The 12,323-nt window shown below is 39.8% G+C and overlaps 2 protein-coding genes across 2 annotated transcripts; both read left to right on the forward strand.

Moving 5' to 3' along the window:
• Positions 1-1,368: 1,368 nt before the first annotated feature.
• On the forward strand, positions 1,369-7,999 carry krt18a.1 (keratin 18a, tandem duplicate 1). Its single transcript, XM_055048591.1, has 7 exons — positions 1,369-1,930; positions 4,021-4,103; positions 4,491-4,647; positions 6,511-6,675; positions 6,769-6,894; positions 7,129-7,349; positions 7,436-7,999. Exons 1-7 carry the CDS (start codon positions 1,484-1,486, stop codon positions 7,551-7,553), a joined length of 1,317 nt encoding a protein of 438 aa, XP_054904566.1. The 5' UTR covers positions 1,369-1,483; the 3' UTR covers positions 7,554-7,999.
• An 814-nt stretch (positions 8,000-8,813) lies between these two features.
• Positions 8,814-12,046, forward strand: LOC129371844 (keratin, type I cytoskeletal 18-like). The gene is made up of 7 exons (XM_055048676.1): positions 8,814-9,299; positions 10,041-10,123; positions 10,207-10,363; positions 10,541-10,705; positions 10,818-10,943; positions 11,327-11,550; positions 11,877-12,046. The coding sequence occupies exons 1-7, from the start codon at positions 8,898-8,900 to the stop codon at positions 11,998-12,000; spliced, it is 1,281 nt and encodes a 426-aa protein (XP_054904651.1). The 5' UTR covers positions 8,814-8,897; the 3' UTR covers positions 12,001-12,046.
• The last annotated feature ends 277 nt before the right edge of the window (positions 12,047-12,323 follow it).

Consider the following 12,323-nt stretch of genomic DNA (forward strand, 5'->3'; position numbering starts at 1 on the left):
TGTTATAAAACACCCAGTTTTTCTAGCCCTCAAACATGCATTAGAGGAAAAACTGCAGAGGCCCAAAAACCCCCAATAGAAGATTTTAATCTTTATTACAGGCCAAGTAATTTAGTGAGTGGAATGTGCACATGGAATGTGCTTGTGTTAAAACGCAACAGGAGGGCCCTTGAAATATGTTTACTGCTGCAGAAAGTCATTGTTCTCGGGTATCTACTAACAGTCTGTGGAAATGTTCCTTTGTTTGACCGTATCCTTTATGGAAAGGGGGCGGCGGGCAATCGGACAAACATCCGGCTCTGCGAGAGAGACAACAAAAAGTGTTGCACATAACATGTGGAACAAAACTATGCTTCAAGCAGACATTAGACTTTCTGTTGGATCTATTCCTCAGACATGATGCAATTCTTCAGACAGTTTAAGATGTCGCAGTAAGAGATAAGTACAAACCAGCTGATGACATGTGGAGTGATTGCTTGTGTCAGTTGAAATAGTTGTCTCACCATGTGTGAAATGACTTCATCCAGTCCACTGCATGGGGTGATGAAATTAGGTGAGTAAAACTCCCTGAAATGAGCTAGAATTAGGGTGGAGGTTGTGTGACATTACACTGTAATAGCACCTTTTTAAATTTAAAGTGAGTTTTGGTAATTCCAGTGTAATGGGACCAGATTAAATACATCATTGGTTTGAGTTTGACCTTACTGAAAGTAGTTTAATACAAAAGTAAACAAAATTATATAAACAGAAAAAGTATTAGATTAGATTATTTTACTCATGACAAGATATTATTCCAATGTTATAAGTGAAATGTTATCCCAATGGAACTAGTAATTCTTCATCAACACTGAAGAATTATTGACTTAAAATAAACTCATATCTTGCTGAAAAGTTACTTGTACGTTAGTTTTGTCTATTTTCAAGTGTATTAAGATATTTGCACCAGACCCAAAATACTTCTCAAGATTTTGTAAGAACTTAATTACAGCATCATCCAACCAATTACCCTTCATGTTAACTTGGTTGTAACATTCTTTCTTAATTAGTATTTTCTGGTACAATGCATGCCATTATGAGAACACATCAGCCATATTAAAATCATTTTAATTTCAATAATGCAGTGGTGATTAAATAAGAAATTAAAACAAGCCTTGAAGTTTGGTTTATTTTTATTTATTTTTTTACACTACATGTTCAACTATTATTGTCAATTATTTCCTACAAAACTTTCTTTCATATCCCTCGGGAGAGCTGAGGAGAGAAACGATGTGGTTTTGAGTTCCTCTGTTTGGAAAACAGGGAGGAGACATTAGGGGTGGACTCAGGGGCGGACCTGTTGGTCCACGCGCTTATATATTCTAAAAGGCTTCCCCCTCTCCTCCTGCCGCTTGTCTGTGAGCTCCAATTTCTGCCCCTTCAGCCTCTCTCTGTCTCTCTTTGACTCACAGTCTGTCTCACTGAGTCTCAGCACTCTAGAGCAACCATGCAAACTACCAGGCAAACTGCATACTCCATGCGCTCCTCTACCAGCAGCAGGGCCCCTGCCATGTCCATCACCCGCACCTCCGCTCCTGTCTACAAGGCCCTGTCCATCCACGGCGGTGCTGGCGGCTCCCGCATCAGCGTGTCCTCCAGCTACAGAAGCTCCCTGGGAGCCGGGATGGGAGCCGGGATGGGAGCCGGCGCCGGGGCTGGGGGGTTCTCCAGCAGCGTCCAGGTGAGCGGGAACAGCGCAGACATCATGGGCAATGAGAAGTTTGCCATGCAGAACCTGAATGACCGACTGGCGAGCTACCTGGAGACGGTGAGGAATCTGGAGAAGGCCAACCACAAGCTGGAGATAAAGATCAAAGAGGCCCTGGAGAAGAGTGGACCTGACTTCAGAGACTACAGCAAATACCAGCCCATCATTGATGACCTGAGGAAAAAGGTAAGGAGGGAAGGGTGGAGGGATGAAATGGGCAGACATGGGAATGTGTTTATTAAGAAGTGTTGAAAAGAAAATATGTGATGAACCACAATGAGATGTTGGGAAATGAAAGATTTGGGATGAGTTGACCTCAAACAATCAATCAAGACTAAAGAGTACAGTAAAAGTTGCAAAATCTTACATTAGAAATATGATGAAATTAATGAACAGCTCTGGTTTCTTATTAAAATGTAAGTCCTACATGCGTCAAGGCATTTTCTTTTTTAATAAATTCCTAAGCTGCCTGCCAGACGGGCCCTAAGTCTCCACCGGAAACAGTATGGAGGAGGAATGTATCAGCGTCAGCAATCGCACAGACAGGAAACCAAAGCATAACAAAAGTGGAAAAAGTCCAACTTTAAAAGTCAACTTCCAGACCCATTCATTCCAGTTTCAACAATCATTGTCATTCATTTTATTGAGCTGAACAATAGCAGAAAAAAGGAAGACCACACAGAAAAGGGAATGTCAAGAGATGACAATCTCTGTATCTTCTTACTAATACGTCTGCCACTGTAATGAGTAATGAGCTAGAAGTAGTTGGTTTACAGATGTTTACTTCATATTCTATAAAAACAAGTCAGAATGAGTCAAAGGAGTTTTTTTAATCTAATGAATCCATTACATTTGGTTGTCTAGGTTCCTTCAGTTTTGGGAAACCCCAAAAGTACTTTTGTTCTAATATTTTCAGTAGCAGTTCAGAAGCATCAAGACCAGCTGAATTGAAATTTATTTTTTTAAATCTGAAGCAAAAATGATATGAGGGGGATTATCTTTCAAATCACTTAACAGGAAATATTTTATTGATCTAGATTTGCTTTACAAATACAAAGGGAACAAAGTTTATATAAACAAACATTGTGGGGTCAGGATGGGCATTTTTTTGTTATACTTAAAACATAAAATTGCTCAGTTAGTGCCCTTCCACCTCAGTCTTATCTGAGAAAACAGTGACTGTCACAGCAAAGCTAAACCAGACCAACACACAAAGTCAATTATCCATGGAGAAACCCACATACACACACAATCACAAGCCTGGACAAGCACACACACACCCACGCATGCTCACGCACGCACACACACAACCACCAAATCACCACCTGGGTTAGGCAAATGTTAACAGGGTAGATCCTGCTCTCCAGAGCAGAAGAGCTACCTGGCAGTTTTTTATTGGCTCATGGACTTTGTCACCTGGATGCTTACCTGCTGTTCTGCCAGCCTTATCAACCTTACTGTGACTGCTGAAGCAAACCACCTGGTTTTAAAAGTGGTTAACTCTCACTGTCCCTGAAGATACCAAAAGGCAGTGACATTTTCTCTCTAGTCCTTTTATAGGTTCATAAAATAAGCACATTTTATGATCATTTAGTTTAAAGTTGATGTTTTGTTTGTTGTGTTGGAACATATTTTTAAGTTTTCAATATTTCTCAAAGAGTTAAACCAGTACAGTTGTGTCTCATGTGTTATATTTAACACTCTGTTGCTGCTACCAGCAGTTTTCCAGCCTGACTTGGCATAAATATACACAACCAGTAAAACTTTTTTTTTTTTTTTTTTTTTCCATTTCCTTCTAAGCTTGGCTTTTGGTTGGACTACTTTAAGGTTCTAATACTACTTTCAAAACCAATTATCAAAAAGATATTGCAGGACCATTTAAAAATGTGTGTTATATTTAGCTACTTGACTGCTGCTACTGCCAGCTTGTTAGCCCAGATTTGCTTAAAAGTACGGAAACAAGCTACCATAGCTTTTTCCTACCAATGTTAGTTAAAGCCCTTAATATAGCAACTTTATCTAAGTTAGTTGCAAATCTCCTCCTAGCATTAGGTTAACTCCTAGTAGGTGTAAAACTGTTTAACTTTAATCAGTCCTTAGCTTGGTTTAGCTTAGCTGGTTTCAAATTAACATATGTAATATGAAAAACTACCTACAAATCAGATTAATGTGCTGAATAGGGTAAGTGGTATCTGTTTTTTTTTAAGTATTTTTTGGTGTCTTTTATTTCTTTAACTCTAAGATGTGTTATGGTGTGCTTTGTTAACATTTTCCAGATTTTTGATGCGACCACCGACAATGCCCGACTGGTTCTCAACATTGACAATGCACGTCTGGCAGCCGATGACTTCAGAGTAAAGTAAGACCCGCCTGCTACGCCGCTAATATTGTACAACACAAAGGCAGACATCTGTGGGCACACACCCTGTTTCACTACAGAATGGTTTTGAGTAGGGCAATGAATAAATCCTGTCATGATCTAAGGAGGCAGTCATTTGTCTCGTAGTCATAAATCAGCACCCTTGCATCATAAGCGGCGGAGACGCTGCAGTTGTGTCGTAGACATAAGCAAACACAGCTGGCCAGTGGCAGCAGAATTGAATTCTGACCTCTAAGTTTTATGTACATTCAGTCCTAAAGAAACAAACACAAAATATTTGATCCTTGACTACATGACAGTGCTCCATAACATAAGATATTCCTGATGATAATTTAGTGTCTGAAATGCTGTTTGTGTGTTTTTCAGGTACGAGTCTGAGCTGGCCATTCGTCAGTCTGTGGAGGCTGACATCGTCGGTCTGAGGAAACTCATCGATGACACCAACCTGAGCCGCATGAACCTGGAGAGTGAGATCGAAGCCCTGAAAGAAGAGCTCATCCACCTCAAAAAGAACCATGAAAATGTGAGTGTAACGCCAACGCTATTCCAGTTATGCTACTGCACTGCACAAACAAACTTCAAGAAACACTCCTGAAAACACTTGAGCAAAGGTCCACACCCTTGAGGTATCTGGATAAATATTTGTATACAAGCTCATCCTAATAACTCCTGCGTAGCTTTTTACCTAAAGCACACAAAGGTGCCATGTGGTCAGCTTATCGGATTGCGGGGCGTTCTTAAAAACAGGCATGAAAAAACTCCACGTTTAGAACTGCTAAGACATCTCAAATATCTGTGTGTGAATTCTGTGGGAAGCCTCATCATAAAATTCCTTCAGTCCATACTTGAAAACAAACACCGCAGAATTAAAATGATTGGTATTTGAGCAGAGGCCAAAACACAGCCATTTGTTTACTGAGAAAAGTATTAAACTAACTATTTACGTACCCAGACAAAGATTTAGATACGACTCCTGTATATTTATCTGGCCATAGCATATAATTATGGCTTACAGGAGGCCAGGAGTCACAGACAGGTCATAGTTCACCAGTCATCCATTGTGTTTGCTTTGCAGTAAGTTAAATACTGATTGTTTGTGCATTTTTGAGATGTCAAACAAGATCAAAAATGAAAAAAACTCTTGGTTAACAGAGATGAAAAAGAAACAAAGCAAAACATAAAACTAGTAGATCTAAAAAAAAAATGCCTGGATATTTGTTATTAAAGTGATGTCTGTGTGGTTTATTGTCCTCACGTTGTTGTAGGTACATACTTTTAAGCCATTATTAGGTACCCGAATGTAAAGATGTATGCTGTAAGCTGGTGATCCTGGATTTCTACTGCAGAAGTCTAATTTTGGAGTAAGAGAGGAGCAGTATTGGAGTTGTCTTTAGTTGAAGAATAAAAATCTGGTGACATTAAATTTGAACGAAGCCCTTCCCTTCACTTTAAGGCCACCTTAGCAGGTGGTAGGTCTTTGGAAGTTCTTGGAATTAGCATTTGTAGCATTTGAATCAGCTATATGCTTTGCTACTAAAATTTCACCTGTGTACCTCATACTGACAACAAAGAGTGCAACTTCAATGCTTTTTGGGGGGTTTTTTGAGTCTGGACTTCATTCAATCCCCTGAAATCTCATCAGATTGGAAATGAAAAAGTCTACACTGAACAGAATCTTTCACATTCTCAAAAAAAAAAAACACCAGAGATTTATAAAACCTTTAATACATCAACCTATTCACAAATATCTGGAAAATTGAATTGATCCTACAGAGCAGGTGAATTACATATAAGATCAATATCTGTTGCTAATATCTAGTGGCTACAGATTCTGGTAATAGATGTTGGCTCAACAAGAAGGCACAAACTATGGCGAATGGCCTGTACTTGTGTAGCACTTTATCAAGTCAGAGGACTCTCCTTCACACTGCATTCAGTTATTCACCCATTACCACACTGATTATGGAATCAATGCTACAATGTAGCTACCCATTGTAGCATTGGGGAGCTACCAATGCTATCCAGTGCTACAGTAGCATTGTACAGTGTAGTTACAATGATCTGGTGGTCTGGGTAGCTACAATGTAGCTATAATGTAGCTACCCAGACCAGCAGGCAAAGTAGGTGAAATGTCTGCTGGTTCACCCAAGACACAATGACAAGAAGTACAGAGTAGTCTGAACCATTAATCACTGCTTCGACGATAAACTCCTACCACTGTCACCTGAATTAGGTCTGATATATAAAAATACAAAGACCAAATATTGCTAGAATATTGCTAGAATCTTATCCTATTCACATGAAGTATTGGTTTGTGAGCTGAGCTCATTATTACAATCCTAGGGTTTACTAATAATACTTGTGTCAATTTTTGTGTTACTTTTAGGAAGTCATGGAGCTTCGTAACCAAATAGCCCAGTCTGGTGTTCACGTAGATGTCGACGCTCCAAAGGGTCAAGATCTGGCCCAGATCATGGCAGAAATTAGGGCTAAGTACGAAAAGATGGCAAAGAAGAACCAGGAGGACCTCAAAGTGTGGCATGAATCGCAGGTAAAGGATTAAAAAAAAAAAAACTGTCTTCACTCAAGAAAGCTTTTCTCCTTTTATTAATGATCAAGTGATTAACACATCTTTTAATTTCAGATTGTAGAAGTTCAGACACAGGTGTCACAGAACACAGAGGCCCTCAAGGGTGCCCAGACAGAGGTGAATGACCTGCGCAGACAGTTACAAACCCTGGAGATTGAACTGGAGTCACAGAAGAGCCTGGTAAGAAGCCTGCACTCAGCACATACTTCATTTACCTCAACACAAGCGTATTCTCCCTCACAACAATGTCCAACTCAGCACACTCTCTTCAGGTTGCTCGCTGTTATGTTGTTGACACAGGGTTAGGGTTAGGGTTAGGGTTAGGGTTACACGCTTTACACTCTGATGATCACTGTCACTGCACAGTAAGCTGTAAGCATGTAAACCCTTTTAACCCCTTCATTGTCCTTACAGAAAATCTCTCTAGAGGGAACGCTGAGGGACACAGAGTTGCGCTACAACATGGAGATAGAGTCCCTTAATGCTGTTCTCCTGGGCCTGGAGGCGGAGCTCACACAGCTGAGGAACCAGATCCAGCTGCAGTCACAGGATTACGAGGCCCTGCTGAACACAAAGATGAAGCTGGAGGCTGAGATTGCAACATACAGGCGGCTGCTGGACGGTGGAGACTTCAAGTGAGCAAAATCTTTGCAGAAACCATCTAAAAACCCTACTTCAACAAATTTGTAGAGACTAACAGAAATGGGATGTTTTCCTCCAGGCTTCAGGATGCCATAGAAGAGCAGAAAACAATGACCAAGACCAAAGTAATGACCGTCACACAGACCCTGGTGGACGGAAAGGTGGTCTCCTCCAGCACAGAAACGAAGGACCTTTAATCATAGCATGTGACTGAAACACCCAACAAACACTAAAACAAGAAAAGCAAAGTATTTGTTTTTATCAGAGTATCAAATGTTACATTCAAAGAGATACTCATAAGATCTTAAGCTATTTGTTAAACGTCACACCCAGATCAAACCGTTCTTGCAGAGGCTGATGGAAATTGGATGAGAGGAAAACAAAATCATCAGTTATTTATTTAATCTTGGTTTTTTTATGTCATTGTTTTCTGTCCTTTTGATGTTTACAATAGTTTGCAGTTGGTAGATTTTGTAAATCTATCAAGAATCTGACGAATTGAGAGAAATTTCAAATTGAAAATGGTCCAATTAAAAACTATTTCAAAATACATGTTTTTGTCTTTGGCTTTCCTTTTTCCCAATTTGGTCTGCCTGCTGCTCTGTGGTGATTAAACATTTCAATAAAGTCCTTTTGAGAAAAATCTGAATGTCAAACTGTGTTATTTCTTCCAGACGATCATCAAAGGGTCTTTTGCTTGTAAGCAAACAGTGAACGTAATAAAAAATGGACTTCCTAGGGATCCTGTATGATAAGCATCATGTCCTTCACTTTGTTCACTGATTATCTCTGCATTTACTTTTCATAAGACCTATTCTGTGGAGAGTCATTTTGCAAAAATAAAAAATCGAACAATTGCAGGAAGGTTAACTTTTAAGAGCTTTTAAGCCTCTAAAGTAGAGAAAAGACGTTTGGGTAACAATGGGTCATTTGAGCCATCTGGCGTTGTATTTTTTGGCCCGTTAGCAACACATCTCTGCCAGAATAAACTCTTCCACTTTCATTTTGAATAAAAAGTCTCTACTAGTACAAATCATGCTAGCCTTGAATACTCTATCCCAAATGAATAGAGTATTCTGTTTCAAGCCATAGTTTCTTACAGATGGAAAAAAAAAGAGAAAAACTTTTCCTAAAGCAACTGATGAATTCATAATCTGTTCCCCAAATGTGAGTAATTTATGGCTTTCAGATGGCGAGAATACACACATTTGGTACCCTGAACATCATTTGCGCCATTAATTTTGACATACGAGACTCACTTCCTGTTATCCCCCAGTTTCCATGGATACAATTTCTTTACCACACATGAAAGGTCAGCACACATTTAGTCTTTTATAGATATATTGCCTGAAAGGGGCAAAGTCTACAAAATAGCACAAATGTAATAAAGATAGAAGAGGAGTGGCAGGGAGGAGTACTGGTATTCAGTGATATATATAAGACCCCTGACACTTCCTTTGTTCTCCACTCTCAGCTGCCAGCTTGTCTGTTCCAACTTGTGTCAATTTTTCCTTTAATTGATCAGCAAACTTCTCTCAACCATGGAGTTGTATAGACGCCAGTCCTCCCAAAACCTTGGGTACTCCACTGCCTCTGGCAGACCGGCAACAGGGTATGCTTACAGCGTAAGTGGAGGCGCTGGGGGTCATGGAACCAGGATCTCCACCGCTTCATTTTCCACTCGGGTTGGCAGCAGCTTCGGTGGGGGGTACGACTACCAATCTTCTGAGTCAGCCTCTGGAACCTTGGCAATTGGAAATGAAAAAATTGCCATGCAGCATTTGAATGACCGTCTTGCCAGCTACCTGGAGACAGTTAGAAATCTGGAGAAGGCCAACAAAGGTCTGGAGATCAAGATCAGGGAGGTCATTGAGAAGAAAGGGCCCTTAGAAGGACGGGACTATAGCAAATACTATGCCATCATCGCCGACCTGAAAGCCAAGGTGAGCAAAAAGTTTTATCGTGATAACTGATGGATAGCTCACACTTTATGTAACATTTTACCCCTCTCTTAAAACCCCTGTACATGGCTGTATTATGAGGTTTACTCAGTAGGTCATTGTTCTGATTGGAAGAAGACAATCAGATAAATTACTCTTGTCATAGCATTATGTCATAGCATGAAATAACAAAAGTAACAAACCACTCCAACCATTCATCTATATATTTTCGGTAACTGTAGTTCTGTTTGGTGGTACTTAGCTCCTATTGTTGACAGCCAAGAGGGGAGTTGCATCCAAGGCATTTCTCCAGTCAATCACAAGACCTATTTCAGTCATCCAGACTGAGCTTTAAGAGCTACAGTGTTTTATTTTAATTAAAGTTTAGTTATTATGGCAAGATATCAAAATATCTTTTTAGTTGTACTTTGTGTGAAACCTTCTGAATGCCTTTTCAGACTAAGGCAGCAGTTAATTGTGGCTAAGCCAGTTTACACCTTCTACTCTATAAAGGCTCTGGTTATCTGCACTGATTTGTAAACATTTATGACCACAGTCTGCTGGTAAACCTTGCAGCACCCAGAATGTATTGGCTATTATATGTTAGTGATTGCCTCGACACAATTCAGGTACATTTTGTGACGAAAGTTATTTGAAAACTGAAAATACATTAAAAAAATATATATTGGAAAAGAAACAATTCTATTACTAATAAAATAATTTTGCTTTCTTCAATCCTTTTAGATCTTTGAGATGGTCAAAGGCAACGCCCACCTTGCGATTTCTGTTGACAACGCACGGCTGGCGTCAGATGACTTCAGAGTCAAGTAAGTATTAATGTTGGTTTCAAAATGAAAGAGTATATTCCATGCATCATGGTGTGTGTCTAAAGTAAGGGATGCATTCACAGGATGGAGTATGAGCTGTCCATGAGGCAGACTGTGGAGGCTGACGTTGCCAGACTCAGGAAGCTTCTGGATGACACTAATGTTGCACGTATGCACCTCGAAGGGGACATTGAGTCTCTAAAAGCAGAGCTGATCACCCTGAAGAAGAACCATGAGGATGTAAGTGCCTTTATCAGTATTGAGATGAGAACGACTGTGTAAGGAGAATTTCTCACCATTACTCAGGTGCAAAAGAAGCAACATTCTTGCCAAATCGCTTGTCTCTAAAGTTTCTTGCATAGGATGACCCATCTAACCTTTCAGGAAATCACTCCCTAACTATTTCCTCCCCAACAGGATGTGGCTGAATTGCGTGCCCAGATTGCACAGGCTGGGGTCCGTGTGGATGTTGATGCTCCAAAGGGCCACGACCTGGCCAGAATAATGGAGGAAATGAGAGAGAAGTATGAGAGGATAGCACTCAAGAACCAACAAGAACTCAAAGCATGGCATGAATCTCAGGTACAACACAATTCAGTTCAGAAGCTATAAATTGACGGTAGATTTTGAATTACTGTATTATGTATTTTTGAAGTATTACTCGTAGACAGTAAACATATTGTTTTGTTTTAAGATCACAGAGGTGCAGGTACAGGTGACTGAGAGTTCCACAGCTCTGAAGGAGGCCACCACGACGATGAGCGAAACTAGGAGGAGACAACAAGCCATGGACATTGAACTTCAATCCGCCCTCAGTTTGGTATGGGATTTCACATATTATTATACAAATAAAAGAATTTAGAAATGTTAGTGACAAACTACTGAATGTAAAAATGTATTGGACCTAAAGGGAGGTTAGGCTCCTTAAGAAAGTGTTGACATTTTTGGAAGGTAAACATGGATAATTTGATTTGTCCAGATGGTCTGAAACCAGAACTTAACATTTATCTAAATAAAAATTCAAAACTAGGGTGAGAGATAGTCTTGTTCTAGCTCTAGCCATAAAGCTTTAGAGAAATCAAAACACTGATTTTATTACCCAGTGGTACCATTTTATGGCAAACTAATTGTTACACAGCACCAACCAAACCTTATTATGTAATATTCTTCTTATGTAAGCTGAAAAATGTCATTTTCTGACAGAAAGCCGCCTTGGAGGCCACCCTGCGTGACGTCGAGATGCGGTATAACATGGAGGTGGAGAAGTACAATGCGATCATCCTGAGGCTGCAGGAAGAGCTAGCCAAGATCCGCACCGACATCCAGCAAAACTCAAGAGAGTACGAAAACCTGCTGAACATCAAGGTGAAGCTGGAGACTGAGATCGCCGAGTACAGGAGGCTGCTGGACGGAGGCGCTGACTTACAGTGAGTATGAAGAGACACAATGGGCAAGATGCAAAAGTGCAGGTCATGCAGGTGCAGGTGATGAAAGCATTGAGTGAATAACCACACAAAACAAGCAGTTGTTCAGCCCAGACATGAGTTTGCATATCAAATTTAAATGAGCTTCATGCAAAGACTGATGGAGTACCATTGACAGGGAAAGTAAAAGGGATTTTTTCATGCCAATGAAACATTTCAGATGCTGAATTTTAACAAGGCTGCTTTAACCTTAAAGTATCAAAACATCATTTTTAACTGTAAACTATGACTAACTGAATTTTTTCTCTTCTTCTTTTTCAATCTAACAGACTGGAGGATGCTCTTGAACAAAAGAAGGTGCAGACTAAAGTGGTGACAGTCACTCAGACTCTGGTGGATGGGAAAGTGGTGTCACAAAGCCAGGATGTTAAATCCAGCGAACAAACCTTGTAATAACCAAAATATCATGAAGAATAAAAGCTGAGATGAAAACTGCAAATCATGTGTGTGATTTCTTTTTGGTGCTTTTGATGAGTTATAGAAGCTCTTTGCGCTACTTTGGGCTGCTTTATCACAAAAAGCAGGACAATGTCTTTGTGTTAAAGATCTAAAAAGCTTAAAGTTTTGACAGGGTTTGGTTGGTAGCAAAAATAAAGAAAAATAATTAGCATCAATATAATTATTAGAATAAATATTGATGGATAATAGAAAAAGTGTCAATGGTCTTTCCCCTTTATCTGTATGACGTGAACACTTCCATTCTCCATTTTATGAAA

The sequence above is a fragment of the Poeciliopsis prolifica genome, unplaced genomic scaffold (assembly GCF_027474105.1).
Source record: "Poeciliopsis prolifica strain line A6 unplaced genomic scaffold, Auburn_PproV2 SCAFFOLD027, whole genome shotgun sequence".
In the NCBI taxonomy this organism is placed as follows: Eukaryota; Metazoa; Chordata; class Actinopteri; order Cyprinodontiformes; family Poeciliidae; genus Poeciliopsis; species Poeciliopsis prolifica.